Source organism: Heliconius melpomene, chromosome 21, assembly GCF_056956725.1.
Source record: "Heliconius melpomene rosina isolate 202511_hmr_F chromosome 21, ASM5695672v1, whole genome shotgun sequence".
Lineage (NCBI taxonomy): Eukaryota > Metazoa > Arthropoda > Insecta > Lepidoptera > Nymphalidae > Heliconius > Heliconius melpomene.
The window spans coordinates 14,482,825-14,500,633 of record NC_140409.1 but is presented as its reverse complement, the minus strand read 5'-3'; the positions used below and the strand labels follow the sequence as shown (position 1 = coordinate 14,500,633).

At 38.5% G+C, this 17,809-nt stretch overlaps 1 protein-coding gene across 2 annotated transcripts in view; it reads left to right on the top strand.

Moving 5' to 3' along the window:
- Positions 1–17,809, top strand: part of Egfr (epidermal growth factor receptor) — an 86,419-nt gene that overhangs the window by 63,954 nt on the left and 4,656 nt on the right. The window contains exons 1-4 of one of the 2 annotated variants that reach the window (XM_085205780.1): positions 8,412–8,607; positions 13,583–14,983; positions 15,201–15,333; positions 15,729–17,550. In XM_085205780.1, the coding sequence (XP_085061906.1) occupies positions 8,472–8,607; positions 13,583–14,983; positions 15,201–15,333; positions 15,729–17,550 (3,492 nt within the window). In that variant the 5' untranslated portion in view covers positions 8,412–8,471. Of the gene's footprint in view, positions 1–8,411; positions 8,608–13,582; positions 14,984–15,200; positions 15,334–15,728; positions 17,551–17,809 lie in introns of those variants that run through there. The other variant, XM_085205781.1, reaches the window with a different exon arrangement.

Below are 17,809 nucleotides of genomic sequence, written 5' to 3'. Positions count from 1 at the left end.
ATGGTTTAAGAAGTCTGTAACATACACAACAGACGTATTAAAACACCTTCTTTCCGAGGTATCGATATATAATTATTATTCAATTTTTTTATGGATTGGTGCACGCTGCGCCCACGCAGATCGACAGTGTGCCAGAACGATGAAGGCACCGAATAATAACATAGCACTCGGAATATACTAAATAGATAAGACTTTAGTGTTCCTATAAGTGACCTAGCGGCGTAGCTTGTATGTGCGGCGGAGACAAGGACGCCCTTGTCCGCGCCGTCCTTGGCGACACAATGCTCTACCTATAGTATACGAGTATAGAGACGGTGCGACGGTGCGACGGTGGGAGCCCGGACATAGGCAAATATTATTCTACTCAACATAATCAGTCTCTTTCTGCTCCGTGTTCCTCAAGGCTTCCACTTCCACAGCGATAAAAATATTTTCGTCATGTTTATACAGAATAATTGTATCGACATAAAGTTTTCGGTATCCTGTCGTCGGTGTGGGTACGTAAATGTCAAACAGACAAACATACACTACGATTAGAGTAGCTGCTATGTCGAACTCTATATAAACTAAAGCTGTGCCAGATATCATACTCCGCTGTCCGCGTCATTTTTGTAAAAAGGAACACAAAGTTTTTGCTTCACGTATTAATATATGGATTTCGCGATTCGAAAGTGACAATCGCTCAATTTGGTAAATATTTGAACGGCAAGCAGGTTAATAGAGCACAGGCTCGAACAGCGGTGGCGGCATGCAGTCACATGACATAACTTTCACCACACTGCAACCACTCTGCCACCATTCTGCAACCACTCTGCCACCACTCTGCCATCACTCTGCCACCACTCTGCCACCACCGGGCACCCACTGCAGCCGCGGACCGTATAGCGAGCAGAGACCTATGCAGAGAAGCGGCGTAGAAGAGATACTAAAAGATAAAGAATCAATGTAGTTTCAATGATCGTTTCGACATTATTTTTAAAGGCCGCCGTCGTGGGCCGCGCCTACATGTCTCCATCTCCACCTTGTGAAAGACATACGTGGGCAACTTGTCAATATTGCTGCATAAAAAGAAATCGAGCGACACTCGCTACAGTTTAAAACAAGAGCCTAGATGTTGTATATGATTATATCACTTTCATTTTCCTTATATAGGAAACTAGCTTTTGTACATGACTTCGCCTGCGAGCTCAAATGGAATAACTGGAATAACTAAATAAATGTGAGTTGTATTTGACACATCAGAGGTGGCCGATGTGAGTCTGACCGTCTTGTCTAGTCCATAGGGAGACTATACAACACAAAAGTAGTTATTCAATTGCGATCAGCATTTCTAGAACCATAACCATTTCGTTCGACCAAGATCAGCTTTACAATATTACTGTAGACGGGAAAGCTCGCGATGATTCGCGATTTCTAGAGGCGCTTTGCCTTAATACCAGAGTGAACAAATATAAATATTAAATATTTAATTTCGTCGAGTAGGAATCGAACCCACAGCCTGTCTCGACTGACACAATTAAAATATAAAATAAACCACAATATATTTGATATTGCTAGTGTCGAAAGTGTAAGACGTTGTAAGCGCCTGTCCGAGGCGAATTACTTGGAATTCGAGCGACCAGTCGGACGGGTCTCAGGCGTGTGTGCTCGCTTCTTGCTTACAGCTCACTGGCGGGCCGTTTTGGGGCTAGAATCTAGTCTTACTGTGTTAATAAAATGGGAGTGAGTTCGATTTCCACTATATCTATGTACCATTTACGTCGTCTCGCACTGAACCGTTTGTGAATCATATAGCACCGTACTGGTTTCTACAGTACAGTCCGCCCATACATTAGAGCTCAACGTGTCAAGCGACGAACTTTATATTTTTATATTAGAGATCAGGTTTACGATGGAACGATCAAAACACTCGTCGAGGATGTTATTGCTTATCTTTACATCTTTTTGATACATTATGGTAATTAACATCGCTCCGGAGGTAACTGTCCTCTCGTTTTCAGCTTGGTCGTGGAGAAAAATATATTCATGGGAAATATACAGAGAATATTCCTAAATATACACCTTCATGTTAAGAGGGCAGACTATTAGAGTATGGGCCCCCTACCAGGTGGACCAACGATCTGTTTTAATATTACAGTATAGTATTTAACTTGTATTATTTAGCGGGGCTCCTCGTGTCGCTAAAACACTCTAATGTCTTGTTCCCGACCTTTCAACGTAAGTGATTACTAATAGGCGAGTCGTTCGTGTCCGTGCTTTTAGATAAATGTTAAAAGGTCCGGTGACCGCGACCGCAGGCTCTAGGAGACCAGTCGGAGCACTGACTTCCTTTCCTGATTTCTAACTCATACATACTCGTATGTGGTTACGTAGATTAACATACGTTAATGTTCCTATAAACTGATGGGTCCCACTGTGCAAGTAATAAAAAACATAAGAAACATTAACTGATGTAAGATATTATTCGGTCTCAAATTTCAAGTTACCGGCCTTAAGATCGTCGTAATTAATATTTTATATACCTCCAGGATAAGAACATTGTGGCACAGCAGGAAATATATCGGGTAAACACTAATTATTTATTTTTTTTATTTAATAATTTTATTTCCTCGCTCTGGTAACGAGGGTGAGCGGGGCGTTGAATCCCGTCAACACGAAATGCTTCCAGAATTCGGCCTTAAGTAGAGAACGGAAGTGTCTTAATGGTAACGTCTTTACACTAGGTTCCCTCTACCTATAATGCTTTGTGCATATATACAGCGTGAATCCAAAAGAATAATTTCATTTTTTGTGAAACCCAGAAGGAGTGTCTAGACACTAGAGTGAAATGTCTAGACTCTAATATGGAGTTTATTCCCATTGTCCATTACGCTAAATGCAGGATATAGCGTGAAACTAATAAATATATGTCTCACTGACAAGTGAGTGCCGATGCCGATGACGATGTTACCCACGCGTTAACTCTTTGATCAAAACACGTCGTCGTACAGAAATATATACTTCATACACTAGTAACATATATCAATATCAATTTTCCTTATTTTATAATTAGTGTCAATTTTAATATCTATACTAATATTAAAAAATTGAACAGTTTGTTTGATTAAACGTGCTACATTCAGGAACTTCTGGCTTAAATTGTAAACCTCTTTTTGGAACTACTTCAGTCACAAAAATATTTGTTATAATTTCCATTAAACGCAGGCGAGGCCGTAGGTTGCCGCTAGTATTATATGTATGTTACCATTGAATATGACATCCAAAGGATTCCTTAGTTTTTCCTTATCCCCCAAAACACAAATGAACCGCGTTTATTATAGAACAATTTGTTATCGTGTCCTTTTAAATAATATCATTAGTTTTAAATGGCTTGTTAATGGCTCTGCTTTGGGACCCTCATAAATTGCAACATGCGGTGACGATAAGTGACCAGTGAATGTATAAAATATATAAAAATAACTTAATGTTCATGTTTTTTTTGGTATTAAGCATTAGTTTAGGTATAAGTACTAAAATAAAGAAAAACAAATCAACAAATATGCTAATGTAAAATTGTTTTAAAAATGTCCGAGACCGTCGTGGTACAGTGCGATAGCGTCAGACTGTAAGCACGAAGGTTGTGGGTTCCGTGAAGTGAAGCACTAAATTAAAAAAAAAAGCCCCAAATGGAACATGAGAAAACGAAAACAGGCACCGGACACCGCGACACGATCGTTAACAACCTGTTTACAAAGTGGGAACCGCTTTTTTACATCGGGCCTTATCTCTTTTTAGAAGTGCCCTCTGACGATTTTAAGAGGTCGTGATTGTTTTGCTTTTAGTTCTGTAAAGCGGCTAAGAGGCCGCCGGTACTAATGGGGCATGTAAACTTATTCATAATTACTACATTTTTAAGATACGACCGCCTTTACGACAAATTTGGCGTCTTAACTGTACTCGTATGTATATATGTTTTATATGCATGTTTTAATATGTTAGTGGACACCGTAGGATCGACTTCCACTTGGGGTAATTAATTATTTTCGTTTCTTTGTTATTAAACTGTGTATATATTGTTTATGGAATAAATAATTTAGGTGGAACGCGCGTCGGCTGGCGCTCGACGGGCGCAGGAAACGTCGCGCCGCACGCCCTCTGCCCTCTAACTTGTGCCCTCTATTGTTCACTCACATTTGCATACGTCACTTGTTTATCTTTCACGCAAACGTAAACAAAGTGTTATTTTATTTACATTTACAGAAAGCAGTTTCACGCTTATTCCATTACAGTCGACGAGTCGTTCGTGTCGTTGTTATTTATATTCAACAGCGCGATCATTCGCAATAACAATACTTACGCCACTACTGGCAATTTAACAACATATTTTTTGGAAACAATGTGACAAGAATTAGTTTTGCATTAGTTTACCTGGCGCCACGCACACACGGACGCGCCGTCTCCTACGTGGTACACACACATGTACTGTGTTCCCTCGGCTTCGCCCGCGTAGTCCAATGGCAGTATCTAAGATCAAGGATAGTCGACTCTACTACGGCTTATCTGTACCTACAAATATCTTTCTTTACGAGTATAATGTACTATGTATAATTACATACTATATGCACTTAGATGGCATAAACACACACCGGTAGGTACTCTCAATAACCTCTAACGGTAATGAGCGTTACTTGTTAAGGTTCCCACTTTCAAGTTAGAGAGTATGCATACAGTTTGCTAAAATGACGTAGGTCTGGGGGTCCTGGGATCTCAGTCTATAAGTGTTGGAGCACAAAATAAGAAAACTCTATAAGAAGTTTCTTCGAAATCGGTTGCAAAATATCCAATATAAAGAGTCAAAATTTTGTATTTTTAAAGAAATAATAAAAAAAGGTGTTGTTTTAACCAGCAAGCCTGGCTGGCCCGCATCACAGCGGTGCGGCGTCGGTATTGCGCATTCATACACCACCAACAATTCTAGCTATCGAGTTACACGCTCATTTAATATGGATGTATACAATTAGCAATTGATTTTAAGCTTTAAAGTTCCCATCACATTATTTTACACAAAGAAACTTCACGCTGTGTCCCGCACATTGCAGAGTAGGCAGAGGGAATCTGGCAACCTAGTGTTGAGACACTCTGTTCCAATTAAGATACTTTCTTCCTTACTACTTAAGTATGTTCAATATTATGGACTGTCACTACTATAGAGGGTCAGGAGGGTGGGAGGGTGAGACCGTTAAACTACCTAATGTAGCATTCTAGAAGTAAGTACCATGGACTATATGTATAACTAGCGGGCGCGCGCAGCTTCGCTTGCTTATTTAGGGGTGAATTCTAATAAACCACGAAACATGTGTTCAATTAAATATTTTTAAGAGTCTAAATTTCTAATTTTATAAAAATCGGTGCTGATTTAATTTTTTTTCCATACAAACTTTCAACCTCTATTTCACCCCTTTAGGGTAAAAATTTTTCAAAATTCCTTCTTAGTGGATGTCCAGATTCTGAAAGTAAACATCTGTCCAAATTTGACGTTTCTACGCACAGCGGTTACGGCTGTGCGTGCGTCTTACCTCAGTCAGTGAGGATAAGTTCTTTTATATATATAGATTAGCGCACTTGCGTGTGTCTAAGTGGACCGGTAAATAACTCTATTGATGTTCACTCGTTAAATTATTCTTGTGTATACAAATATTTTTATGACCATTAAGATGTGAAGGCATTTCGTGTTGATGGCGGAACCAAAAGAAAAAGAATATATTCATTTCAGTACATTATGAAACTGTCCCTATTCATGCCGTGGCAGCTTGTAAGTAAAGCAACACTAAGCCGAGCTGTACCTCGTTCGCTCGTCCTAATACCGGGTTCCATCTATCCAAATCAATTTTGAATTAGTTACCGCGCCTGGTGTCTGTTGAGGGATAAGCCATCAACTTTAGCTTTGTAACAAGCTCTCAGAACTGTGATTTCCATATACCTACATACTTTTTGCTTTTGTTTTTATTGCTCCTCAGACGTAACCACTCGGATTGGGCGACCTCTTATAACTATTCAAATATTCGGCTTTCGATTTACAACTAGGCAGTGTGTTAGAGGACATCTATTATAGCTCTGTCGATTCACGTCGATTCACGGAGTCGCCATGTATTATAATATTATAGAGATAATTCGTTTGGTTGAGCACGCCCATCTCAGGAACTTCTGGGTCGAATTGATAAATTATTTTAGTTTAGTTTATATAACGTTAGCTCTTAATTATTTCCATATAACGAAGCGGATGAAAGCTAGTATCATAGACATGGCTCCCACACACTCTCATATTACGGTCCACGTTTAGATTTCGCTGGGAATCTCAGAACGAAAAAAATCCCTTTTGTGTAAGTCGTGTGAATAGCGAGGAATACAAGCGAGTCCTTAAGTCCTTTGTGAACGACGCAGTGCTGCGGCAGCACCTGATAGGCAGGTATTTGAAGTCGGTTTGATCTTTTGAAATGACTTCTACACATACATATGTTATTCATCAGTGGAAATTGTCAAAGCTCGAGGCGTTTCAGGACGAGACGGTGGTCGGGATCATTCCACGAACACTCTGCATTACCATGAGAATTGTTCAGTCGCGTTCTGACAGCATGCAACAACGTCGATGTAAGAAGTACGAGGTAAGAGGAGCTCGCAGGTACCGGCCGTCGGAGCTGCGGGGGGCAACAGACGCTTCTTATAACATCTTAGAGATGTGAACTTGACTCTTCGAACAACAGAAGATGGGCTATTAATCTAAAATTCAATCTTATTGATAGACATCAAGAGTGGAACGTTGAAGGCCTGCGGCCGGTAGGTTGCGCCGTGGGTGCGGAGAGAAGGGAGGGGTGGGAAACCATTATTTTGATCCCCGCGCGGGCTCAGCGCAGTACATGAGCGGCCCGCCCGCGGCTTCGCCTGCGTGAACTACCTTATTATTCATTTCTGTGTCCATGAGTACCTACGTCCTATAAATGACGTCCATGCAAAATTTGAGTCTTCTAGCATTTGTTGAAGTTTCTTACATACTTTCAACCCCAAAAACAACCCCTTAGAAGTCGAATATTGCAAATTCCCGTCTTAGCGAGCACCTACTTCCTATAAATAACTCCTATGCAAAATTTCTGATTCCTAGCACATGTAGTTTCTGAGATTTCGTGATGAGTAAGTGACCTTTCGATTTTATATATATAGATATATATAGATGAGAGAATTATAAAATATAATACTACGAATAAGGCAAGTCATCGCGTCCTATAACAATACTTTTAATATTACACTAGAATACATATTTTACAAAAATAAATATCATACTTTTATGTTTGGTGACAATTGACAAAGTCGTTACAAAAAATATAATAATAATATATAATAGTACGTATTAAGCTGCAATTCAGGAATGTGAAAAGGTTTCTCTAACTGAAGGCTGCTCGGCGCGTTTCCTTACTGACTGACGACGGTAACACAAGCGAAGTATACATTGCCTCGCTCTCACCGTTTTGACATATACAAGTATGAGAAACGAGCAATGACACCACGTTGAGTATTTCACTTCGTCCGCCCCGATAGGACTTTCATAAAGAGTTCAACGCGCGCGATCCTCTACTAACAGAACGTAGCAGTATAGTGATACTTAGATATAGATATTTAGATGAGAGCAATAGTAAATACGCGCATAAGTACGCGGCAAATTAATTAGATAGATTCAGCCTTCGCAATAAGTTCTGAAGTAGAATACCAATACCATCAGGCTCAGGCCTTCGTGGTTAGCATGAGAGGGTCAGCACGGACCAGCACGGGATAGCACGAGCTACAATGCGTATTTAATAGTGTGTAGTGACGAGTATTCCCCCCGCCCGGCGCGCGCATACCCCCCGCCCGGCGCGCGCGCATACCTGCCTATACCTGTGTACCTGTACAAGGATCTAACTTGTATTTATTAAATTTGGCTTAGTAAAACTGCTTTTGTGCCATAAATAATTTTATCGTCAAGTTGATGTTTTCTTCAAATATCTTATATTAAAAAAAGTTCAGTGCTTTCAGCATAATTCTTAAACTGTTTATATAAGGATTTTTCATAACATAATATAAGTGTTCCTATTATAAAAGAAAATCTTAATATAAATATAAAAAAAACAGCAATCGTCTAATTTACCGTATTAAAATATACCAATTTTATTATTTACCGTATTAAAATATACCAAAAAAATAAACAAGTACATGTAAGAAACTAACGTAATCAACAAATACAACAAACTTTATAAAAGTAAACGAAATATTAAAATTAAATTTTACAATTCGGTTATATAAAAAAAACAACTTTTGAATATATTTACAACCTCGACCTGTGTATTAGTGTGCGTGCGTGTAGTGTGTGCGTGTGTGTGTGTACAGCGGCGCGGGCGCACGGCGGCAGTACACGATGGGAGGTTGCCGCGGTCGGTAGTGGCCGTGAAGAGTGATGTCGCAGCATGTTGGCTGCTCGTGTGTTGTTCTTGTGCGCTTGTTGGCTGGCGGTCGCAGCCCCCGCCGCCGCCGCGCGCCCCTCACGCATACACCACCTCGTGCCCGCGAGGCACAAACACTCCGAATTCGTCAAGGGAAAGAGTAAGTTTGCCCTACACCCTACGCCCAAACAGCCTACAGTCTAGTGTGACCAAGTGTGATTCGGATTTATGTCTAAAATTAATACTGTGTAGTGATTTGGAAGCGAAGAGAACCGTCTCGAGTGGTCTTTTCCGTTCCATAAAACTATAATTTCCGTAACAATCGCTTCTCCGTCGTCGATGCGACTCTACCAAACATACAAGTATAAGATCAAGCGCGTGAGCACGTTATTGCCGCTCAGTGAAACCTTAAAAAACACCAGCGCCTCGTATTCTCGTAAAAGGCAATGGAAACTAAATGTTTTTTTTATCTACCTCTAAATTGTAACTGTGTCACTGTGGTCATTGTGGTGAACATGGCTTCATGAATTTTCCGGAATGACGTGATTCCGGAAGCACTGTGTAAGAGCGAGCGTGCAGAGTGCGGAGTCCCGGCACCTTCGGAACGACTGTAAACAAACACTCTCTTAGTATAATGCATTTACTATAACTTGGATGGGCTCTTTAAATGAAATCGTGTAAATAGTATGGAGGCCGTTAGTTCTTACCAATACCTTTAAAAATGGCAAAAAATAACGTTGTTGTATGGGTGCCAGCTTTAATATTTATATCATTCTGCTTTTTAGTATTTCTTGTTAAGGTGGCAAAAGAAATACATTTATGAAAATTCCAAACGTCTAACTGTCGTGGTTTATGAGATATAGCCTGGTGACAGACGGACAGACAGAGTCTTAGTAATAGGGTTTGAGTACTTAACTCTGAAACAGGCTCTAGTATAAAATGTAGATAAAATATTATGTTTATACGTATACACCAAATAAATATCTCTAGCTCTTGTGCCTTTTTTTTAAAAAAATTAGATCAGTTTGCAATATTTTTCCTCTTAACTGTGCTATAACTTCTAAAGCAACTTTGATTACAAATTAACATAGTTTGTTTACTAGGAAAGCAAAATACGTTTTTAGAAACGTATAAACAGTTAAACGTAGCGGGGTTGGAAACCTTTTGATTGGGAGGCGCGAATCTCTAAAAAATATTTTACACTTGTTGAACGTTCATCATTTAACTTTTTTCAATTTATTAATTTGATCTGCGAATTTTCTCGTGTGGTCAATTGAGTATGACTTAGTGTTATGTATGACAAAATTGAAAATTTTTAAGAGAACTAATGGTCCTTGAGGTTAACGCGTACAACCAAACTAACTCTTCAGCCTTTTAATATTAGTATAGATACCATATTATAAACGTTTACAAAATTATTTAAACATTGACAAAAGAATCACACAAAAAAACTTGTAACAATAGAAAGAAAGACCATCCCTGGTTGAGATTTATCCCGAAAAGTTCATTAGCACTGCTATTGTAAACTCGTTTAGTCCACTTGTCGTATAATTCACATTTACAGCGCTTGCCATGAGAGGGCCATTGTTTCATTCGATTGTTCTCCGTCTGCGGTCCCCGGACGCACTCTACAGCTACACTGGTACCTATACGTTACCTGTAACCTCTACGCTACCTGTAACCTCTACGTTACCTGTAACCTCTGCGTTACCTGCAACCTCTACGTTACCTGTAACCCCTACGTTACCTGCAACCTCTACGTTACCTATTACCTCTACATAACCTGTTGCCTGTAAGCTATGTAGATTGTAGGTGTCATTAAAATAATATTAATAACAAATTACGTTGCGATTTTGCCATTAGTGACGATCAACACAAGAATTTGAAAAAGAAACGTTTAAAATGAATTGTTAATTATAAGCGTACGTATATACTACATAATATTAACTTTCGAAGTATGCGCGTTTTTGATTAACCAATATGTGACTTTTCTCAATTTTGCTATTAAAGAAGAATCAATATATTTATATTTTAATTAGTCCCTGGGATACGCCTTACGATCGACGACGACATTGACCTTATATTATATTGGTAATTAAAATGATATAAAACTGGTTTAACTCCGTATCATTGATGGTCAGTAGTAATAATAAAACTGATACAGAAATTAAAAATTGTATTAGCGAACATTCTTTGACGTATTAATTTTTACTCTATATGGAATATCAAAAAATATAGTAAAACCAAGCATCGCCCGCAATATCTATCGCCATTTTAATAGACAAAAGAATCTACTATTATACCGTACTTAAATATACTCGTACGTTAGATAGAACCTAAGTTGAGATGAATTTCACCAACATTACCTATGTACTAATACATCTGTTCCCTAGGTTCAATAGTTACTGCCCTTTCCGTCGATGCATTAACGAAATTCAATAATTTGAATTAAATAAACATTATATATAAAATATCGTACATACATATTATATATAGATAATAAAGGTAATTGTAGCCGTAGAAATATGCTCGGTCTCGGTGAAAGGTAGAGCTACTCGAATGAAATGTTAGTCGATACAAACTGGTTCCAAAGCTTTAGAATGCAAGTAAATGGATAAAAACATTAACCTGAGACAAGCCAGTCACTGCGCTTTGTGCGCCGCGCCGGACCGACTCGCTGGCCTGAATAGCCTGGAGACTTGCATGAGACCAAAATTTATTTTTTAGTTAACACATAATTTTAATGTAGTGGGTGTTTTTATTCCTTTCTAAGTGTAGATAACTTTTAAAAATATTAAAATTAAACCAACCAAGTCATAGAAATAAGCCTTTGAGAGCATAACGTGGCAGCGAGTAGTACTCGTAGAGTAAAGTCAGTAGCGTAGTAACGGCACGGTTGTGGGTACGATTTCCCTCTCAAAAATAAATTATTTTAATTTCCCCGATCTAATAATAATAGAAATCGCATCGCTGACTACCGCCAATTAAAATGCAATATCTCGAAAATTTAGTGGAAAATGGGGAACGAAGTATCTTAACATGGTATCCCCTCTACTCTACTAAAAGCGGGATACAACGTAAAGCTAGAGAGCATATTTTCGCACCGGCGCGGTGGTCACGGTGGTCACGGTGGTCACGGTGGTGCGCAGTGACCGGTCAACATCCATACGTGAATGCTATCGGCCGTGCCATCGACTGTGGAACTGGGTCGACGGAAACACTCCCACTGCCTACCCGGCCCCGAATCGAACCTCGAACTACATGTAGTATCTAATGACGTAACGGAGTAGGAGTCTACCTTGTAATATGTATGTAACAAAAATTTCTAACTTATTCCTCTAAAAGATAAGTTTTAGGTTATTTATATATAAATATTAATATTTATATATAAATATTAATATTTATATATAAATATAGTTTCTTTCATAATGATACCCTCAATAAAATTAATAAAAACTGTGTTCGTAACCAGAATCAAATCTAAAATGAGGTCGACATTTCCAACGTCACACGAGTACCTACATTGTTTTCTTTTATTTATTTTTATTAGTTTCACGCGGTATTCTGCTTATAACAGGGTAGCCAGAGAGTTGCAGTACTCAACGCCCCCCACTTTTCGTAGAATTTTAGAGATATTGATATTTAAATGTTGAGTTTCGTTTATCGAGTTAAGTCGGCGAGGAAAACCAAACTTGATCATTCCCTCGATTGGAAATTAAACCCTTGAGTTGCGCTTACAGTCAGACGGAATTAATTTATTATTCAGTAAACATAAGGCGATTATTTTAAAGATTATATTGCCCTTCTTCCCACTTCATACATAGCTATACTTTTTTAATCTCGACTTGGATGGCTTGCGATGTTCTGCGAAGTGAATAATAGATACAAACAAGTATTTACCTGAGCTAGTCGTCGGAGCCTCGCGGACATACTTCACAATACAATGTAATATCTTCAAAAATCCTTTGTCCTAGTGCAGGTAAAAATTTTCTATTGACTCCTTTGTTTAATTTGGATACCGTCGACTAAAATGGCGTGTCATTAAATTTATTCTCTCAAGTATTTACAACTGGAATTTTAAATATTTGAAAAAGAAATCATTTTAAGTAGGTAGTTAGTTGAATTTTATTATATTACCAGTCGTCACCCGCAATTTTTTAAAAGTGTTTTTAGATTTTTTTCCGTTGTATAGGAATTTCGAGAAATCTACTTTTAGTGATCCTTTACACTATCTTTACAAGCTTCATACCAAAATTCAATTTTCTATGACCAGTTGTTACGTCTGTGCTTTGCTGGTGCATCTTGTAATAAGACTCGTGACCAGAGGCTTTGTCACATTACCAAAGGGAGGGAAGAAAAATAATTAATTCCCCCAAGGGGAATGGGTGTGCCACTGCGCCCCGACGACTTTCATACATTAAAATGACTTTGTATGTCAAGTCTCCACAAGCGCAATGAGCCTCCAAAATAAAACATTTAAATACAAACTACGCTAGTTATTTGCATTATAAAAATAAATCATATGCACATAAAGACCGACCGCGTCGACGATCTGCGATCGTTTTATACCTCAATTGCGTCTAACACTAACAGGGTGTTCGTCATTGTACAGTACGGTTCCGAGTGAACAATGCGCGAACATCAGAAAAACCGTATTTCAAGGCGGCCACGACTCGTCAACCGCACTTTAAGCTGTTTCCATGGATCACTCACAAATAGAGGTGTTACGTGTAGCGTAGTAGAGAAAACTGGCTTCAAACCCATAGCCAGGCTACCCACGCGGACCGCCCCCGCCGCCCCCACTGCCTCCTGGGTCTCATTTCGGATGACCTAAGTTCTCTCCAATAAAGCAAGCTCGTAATTTTCTATTAGACTTAATATAATAATATGAAGTGTCATATAAAAATCATATATTTTCTTGACTATTTAAGTAGTAGACTGACTTCCATAGACGCCATTGTTATAATTTGTATTTATTAGCGCTTGTAATATCTGTAGTATATTTTGTTACTTAAGTTCTTAAATTTTTTCATAGACAAAATGCATTAGCATTAAAATTATTATTATTTTATATTAAAGTAGGTATTTCATTAAAATATTATTTTGCATACTGACATAAACTATTTCTTTTTCAGTTTGCATCGGTACTAATGGCCGAATGTCAGTCCCGTCAAACAAGGACACACACTACAGGAATCTGCGGGATCGCTTCACAAACTGCACGTACGTCGACGGTAACTTGGAGTTGACGTGGCTTCAAAATGAAACTATGGATCTTTCTTTCCTGCAGCACATCAGAGAAGTGACAGGATACGTCCTTATCTCTTACGTCAAAGTGAACCAAATTATTTTGCCTCAATTACAAATTATAAGAGGCAGAACTCTTTTCAAATTGAACGTCCGGGAAGAAGAATTTGCGCTTTTGGTAACGATGTCTTCGGCTTTCACGCTTGAACTACCAGCTCTACGCGACGTTCTACGAGGCAGCGTGGGCATATACAACAATTACAATTTATGTCATGTGAAAACTATAAATTGGGATGAAATAATAACGGGTATAAATGCCACTTATGTATTCGTGTATACGTTTACTGCGCCTGAAAGAGAATGTCCTCCGTGCCATCCGTCTTGCGAGGCCGGCTGTTGGGGTGAAGGAGCTCATAATTGTCAAAAGTTTTCCAAGACAAACTGTAGTCCACAATGTGCCCAAGGCCGCTGTTTTGGACCTAACCCGAGGGATTGCTGCAATACTTTCTGTGCAGGAGGATGCACTGGACCTTTACCGAGTCAGTGCTTAGCGTGTCGCAACTTTTACGACGAGGGTACATGTTCTCAAGAATGTCCTCCAATGCAAAAGTACAATCCAACCACATACTCCTGGGAACCGAACCCGAGTGGAAAATATGCGTATGGTGCGACGTGCGTGAGAAACTGCCCAGAACACTTACTAAAAGATAATGGTGCGTGTGTAAGAAGTTGTCCACCCAACAAAACAGCGGTCAACGGAGAATGTATCCCTTGCAACGTGACTTGTCCAAAAACATGTCGCGCTGAAAAACCTATCCACTCCGGAAATATAGACAGCTTCAGAGATTGTACCATTATAGATGGTTCGATCGAAATATTGGAAATGACATTCACTGGATTTCAACATGTTAATCCAGATTATTCCTTCGGTGAACGCTATCCTAAAATGGAACCCGATGCATTAGAAGTGTTTAGCACAGTAAGAGAAGTGACCGGATATTTAAATGTTCAAGCACACCATCCCAACTTCACCAGTCTCTCATACTTTCGAAACCTGGAAGTGATTGGAGGTCGTCAAGTAGTCGAAAATTTATTTGCTTCCCTTTATATTGTTAAAACATCTTTAAAATCATTGGGATTGAAGTCACTTAAACGAGTCAATTCAGGTGCAATAGCAATTATGGAAAACCTACATTTATGTTTTGCTGAACACATTGCTTGGAACAAACTTGTCAAATCTAAAGACCACAAACAAGTGATTCAGAAAAATGGTGATCAAAGGACTTGTGGTGAGTTTTTATGCGATGCGTTTTGTTTTGAGGATCCTCATTTAGACTTATTTAAAAATATTACCTATAACATTGCCTAGGCGACTTGGCGTTTATTCTGTGAACGCTGGCGAATACATATTTTTTTAAAACTCTGACTTCTGATTGCTATGCGACTTTTGACATATTGTATTTAGCTAAAATATTTTTTATATATTTTTTATTATTTTCTATTTAGAAAAATCTCACTTAGTATGTGACGCCGAATGTTCTTCTGATGGATGCTGGGGACCTGGACCAGACCAATGCCTTTCCTGTGAGAATTATCAATTCGACGAAATTTGTATTAACAATTGCTCTGTGATGTCAGGGTCAGTAAAATTTATTTTTGATTTAGGCTTATGCTTGCGACAGTACGATTACTTACTACTTTGTTCTGTAATATATAATTTCAAGTAGTTATTGAAAGAATTTTAAACAACGAAGTAAAATGATTAATTGTACCAAAATATCAAATAATTTATTTTTATTTAAAAATTGTATATTTTAATGTTTTACTGATGCGTGACGATATTAAAATTATAATTATTATCAAAGTTATCTTCATAAATATTCTATTTAAGTATGATATGTGTGTGGTTTCGTATATGTGTAATTGTTTGTGTTGGTTTTCGTGCATGCGAGGACAGGAATGTACTTTGATGTTTATAATACAACAAAATGGGAAAAAAACATGAGTTAACAAAAATAATTAAATCTATTTCAGACTATACAAGGCCGGCTCAAAAACTTGTGAACAGTGCCACCCTGAATGTTTGGACGAATGTACGGGTCCAACCCGAGCTAATTGTACAAAATGTAAGCATGTCCGCGACGGCCCATACTGCGTTGCTGAATGTCCCGAGTCCAGGTACGCCGCAGAAAACGGTACTTGTCAACCTTGCCACGAGAATTGTTTAGAGGGATGCACTGGCCCAGCGAATTCAGTTAGAAAAGGCGGCTGCAATCAGTGCAAGAAGGCTGTTTTGAGCGAAGATGCCACAATTGAAAGTTGCTTACAAGAAGAAGAACAATGCCCTGACGGTTTTTATAATGAATGGGTGGGTAACGTTAAGGATCTTGAGGATAAAATAAAAATTGCATGCCGTAAATGTCACCCACTTTGCTATCAATGCAGTGGCTACGGCATACATTCACAAGTATGCCAAGTGTGCAATGGTTTCAAACGTGGGGATCAATGTGAAGACGAATGTCCTTTGGATCATTTCACAGATAAAATTAATCGCCTTTGCACGCCTTGCCATCCGGAATGTAAAGGATGCATGAGTCCGTCGTCAACAGATTGCTTAAAATGTCAAAATTTTAAAGTTTTCATTGGAGACTCAAAAAAATTTAATTGTACCCCAGATTGCCCGAAGGAAGCTCCACATAAAATATATTATGATGAATTACTACAAAATTCTATCGGTGAACCATTCTGTTCTGCCACAGCCAGCGGTCACCCTAATATGGCCACAGCAAAGATACCAACAGTTCTTGTAATTATTTTAGTCTTAGCATCAATACTTCTGGTTATATTGATAATTATTGGTTACACTTGTAGACAAAAGGCTAAAGCCAAAAAAGAAGCTGTAAAAATGACTATGGTACTGACTGGCTGTGAAGATAACGAACCTTTACGACCGACTAATGTTAAACCTAATTTAGCAAAATTAAGAATTGTTAAAGAAGTAGAGCTTCGAAGAGGGGGTATGCTCGGCTTTGGGGCTTTTGGCAAGGTTTATAAAGGAGTTTGGGTCCCTGAAGGTGAAAATGTAAAAATTCCTGTGGCTATAAAAGTATTAAAAGAAGGACCTGGAGCTAGCACAAGTAAAGATTTTTTGGAAGAGGCCTACATAATGGCTAGCGTTGAACATCCCAATTTACTACAGCTTCTTGCTGTTTGTATGACGAACCAAATGATGTTAATAACGCAATTGATGCCACTGGGATGTTTATTAGACTATGTGAGAACTCACAAAGAAAAAATAGGCTCTAAGGCTTTTCTAAATTGGTGTACTCAAATAGCTCGTGGAATGGCATATCTAGAAGATCAACGCTTAGTGCACAGGGACTTGGCGGCTCGTAATGTATTAGTTCAAACGCCAAATTGTGTGAAGATCACAGACTTTGGCCTTGCCAAATTGTTAAATATCAATGAAGATGAGTATAAAGCAGCCGGTGGGAAAATGCCTATTAAATGGTTGGCATTAGAATGTGTTCAACACAGAATATTTACGCATAAGAGTGACGTATGGGCTTTTGGAGTAACTATTTGGGAAATATTAAGCTATGGCGCAAGACCTTATGCAGAGATTTCTGCGAGAAACGTGCCAGAGCTTATTGAAAATGGATTAAAACTACCGCAGCCGAGTATCTGCACTTTGGACATTTATTGTGTTATGGTTTCATGTTGGATGCTAGACGCAGAAAGTCGTCCTACATTCAAAGAATTGGCTGATACATTTGCAGAAATGGCCCGTGACCCTGGACGTTACTTGGTCATTCCTGGAGACAAGTTCATGCGATTACCATCCTATTCTACTCAGGTATTTTTTTGTTGTTTTAATTAAACTGCAGGGACTTAAAGTGTTTGTTTTTCGAAATACAACAAAACGAATGTTAAGAGTAAAAAAAAATGCTCTTTACACTTTTTTTTTTGAAGTCATCTATAGAATATGTCGTTTTATGATATTTTCATTCTATATAATCATTATATTCAAGTCTTTTATGTAACAAAAATGCATGCATGCATGAAGCAATATGATTTCAGATAATATTGTTGGAAATCCATAGAAGACAAAGCTA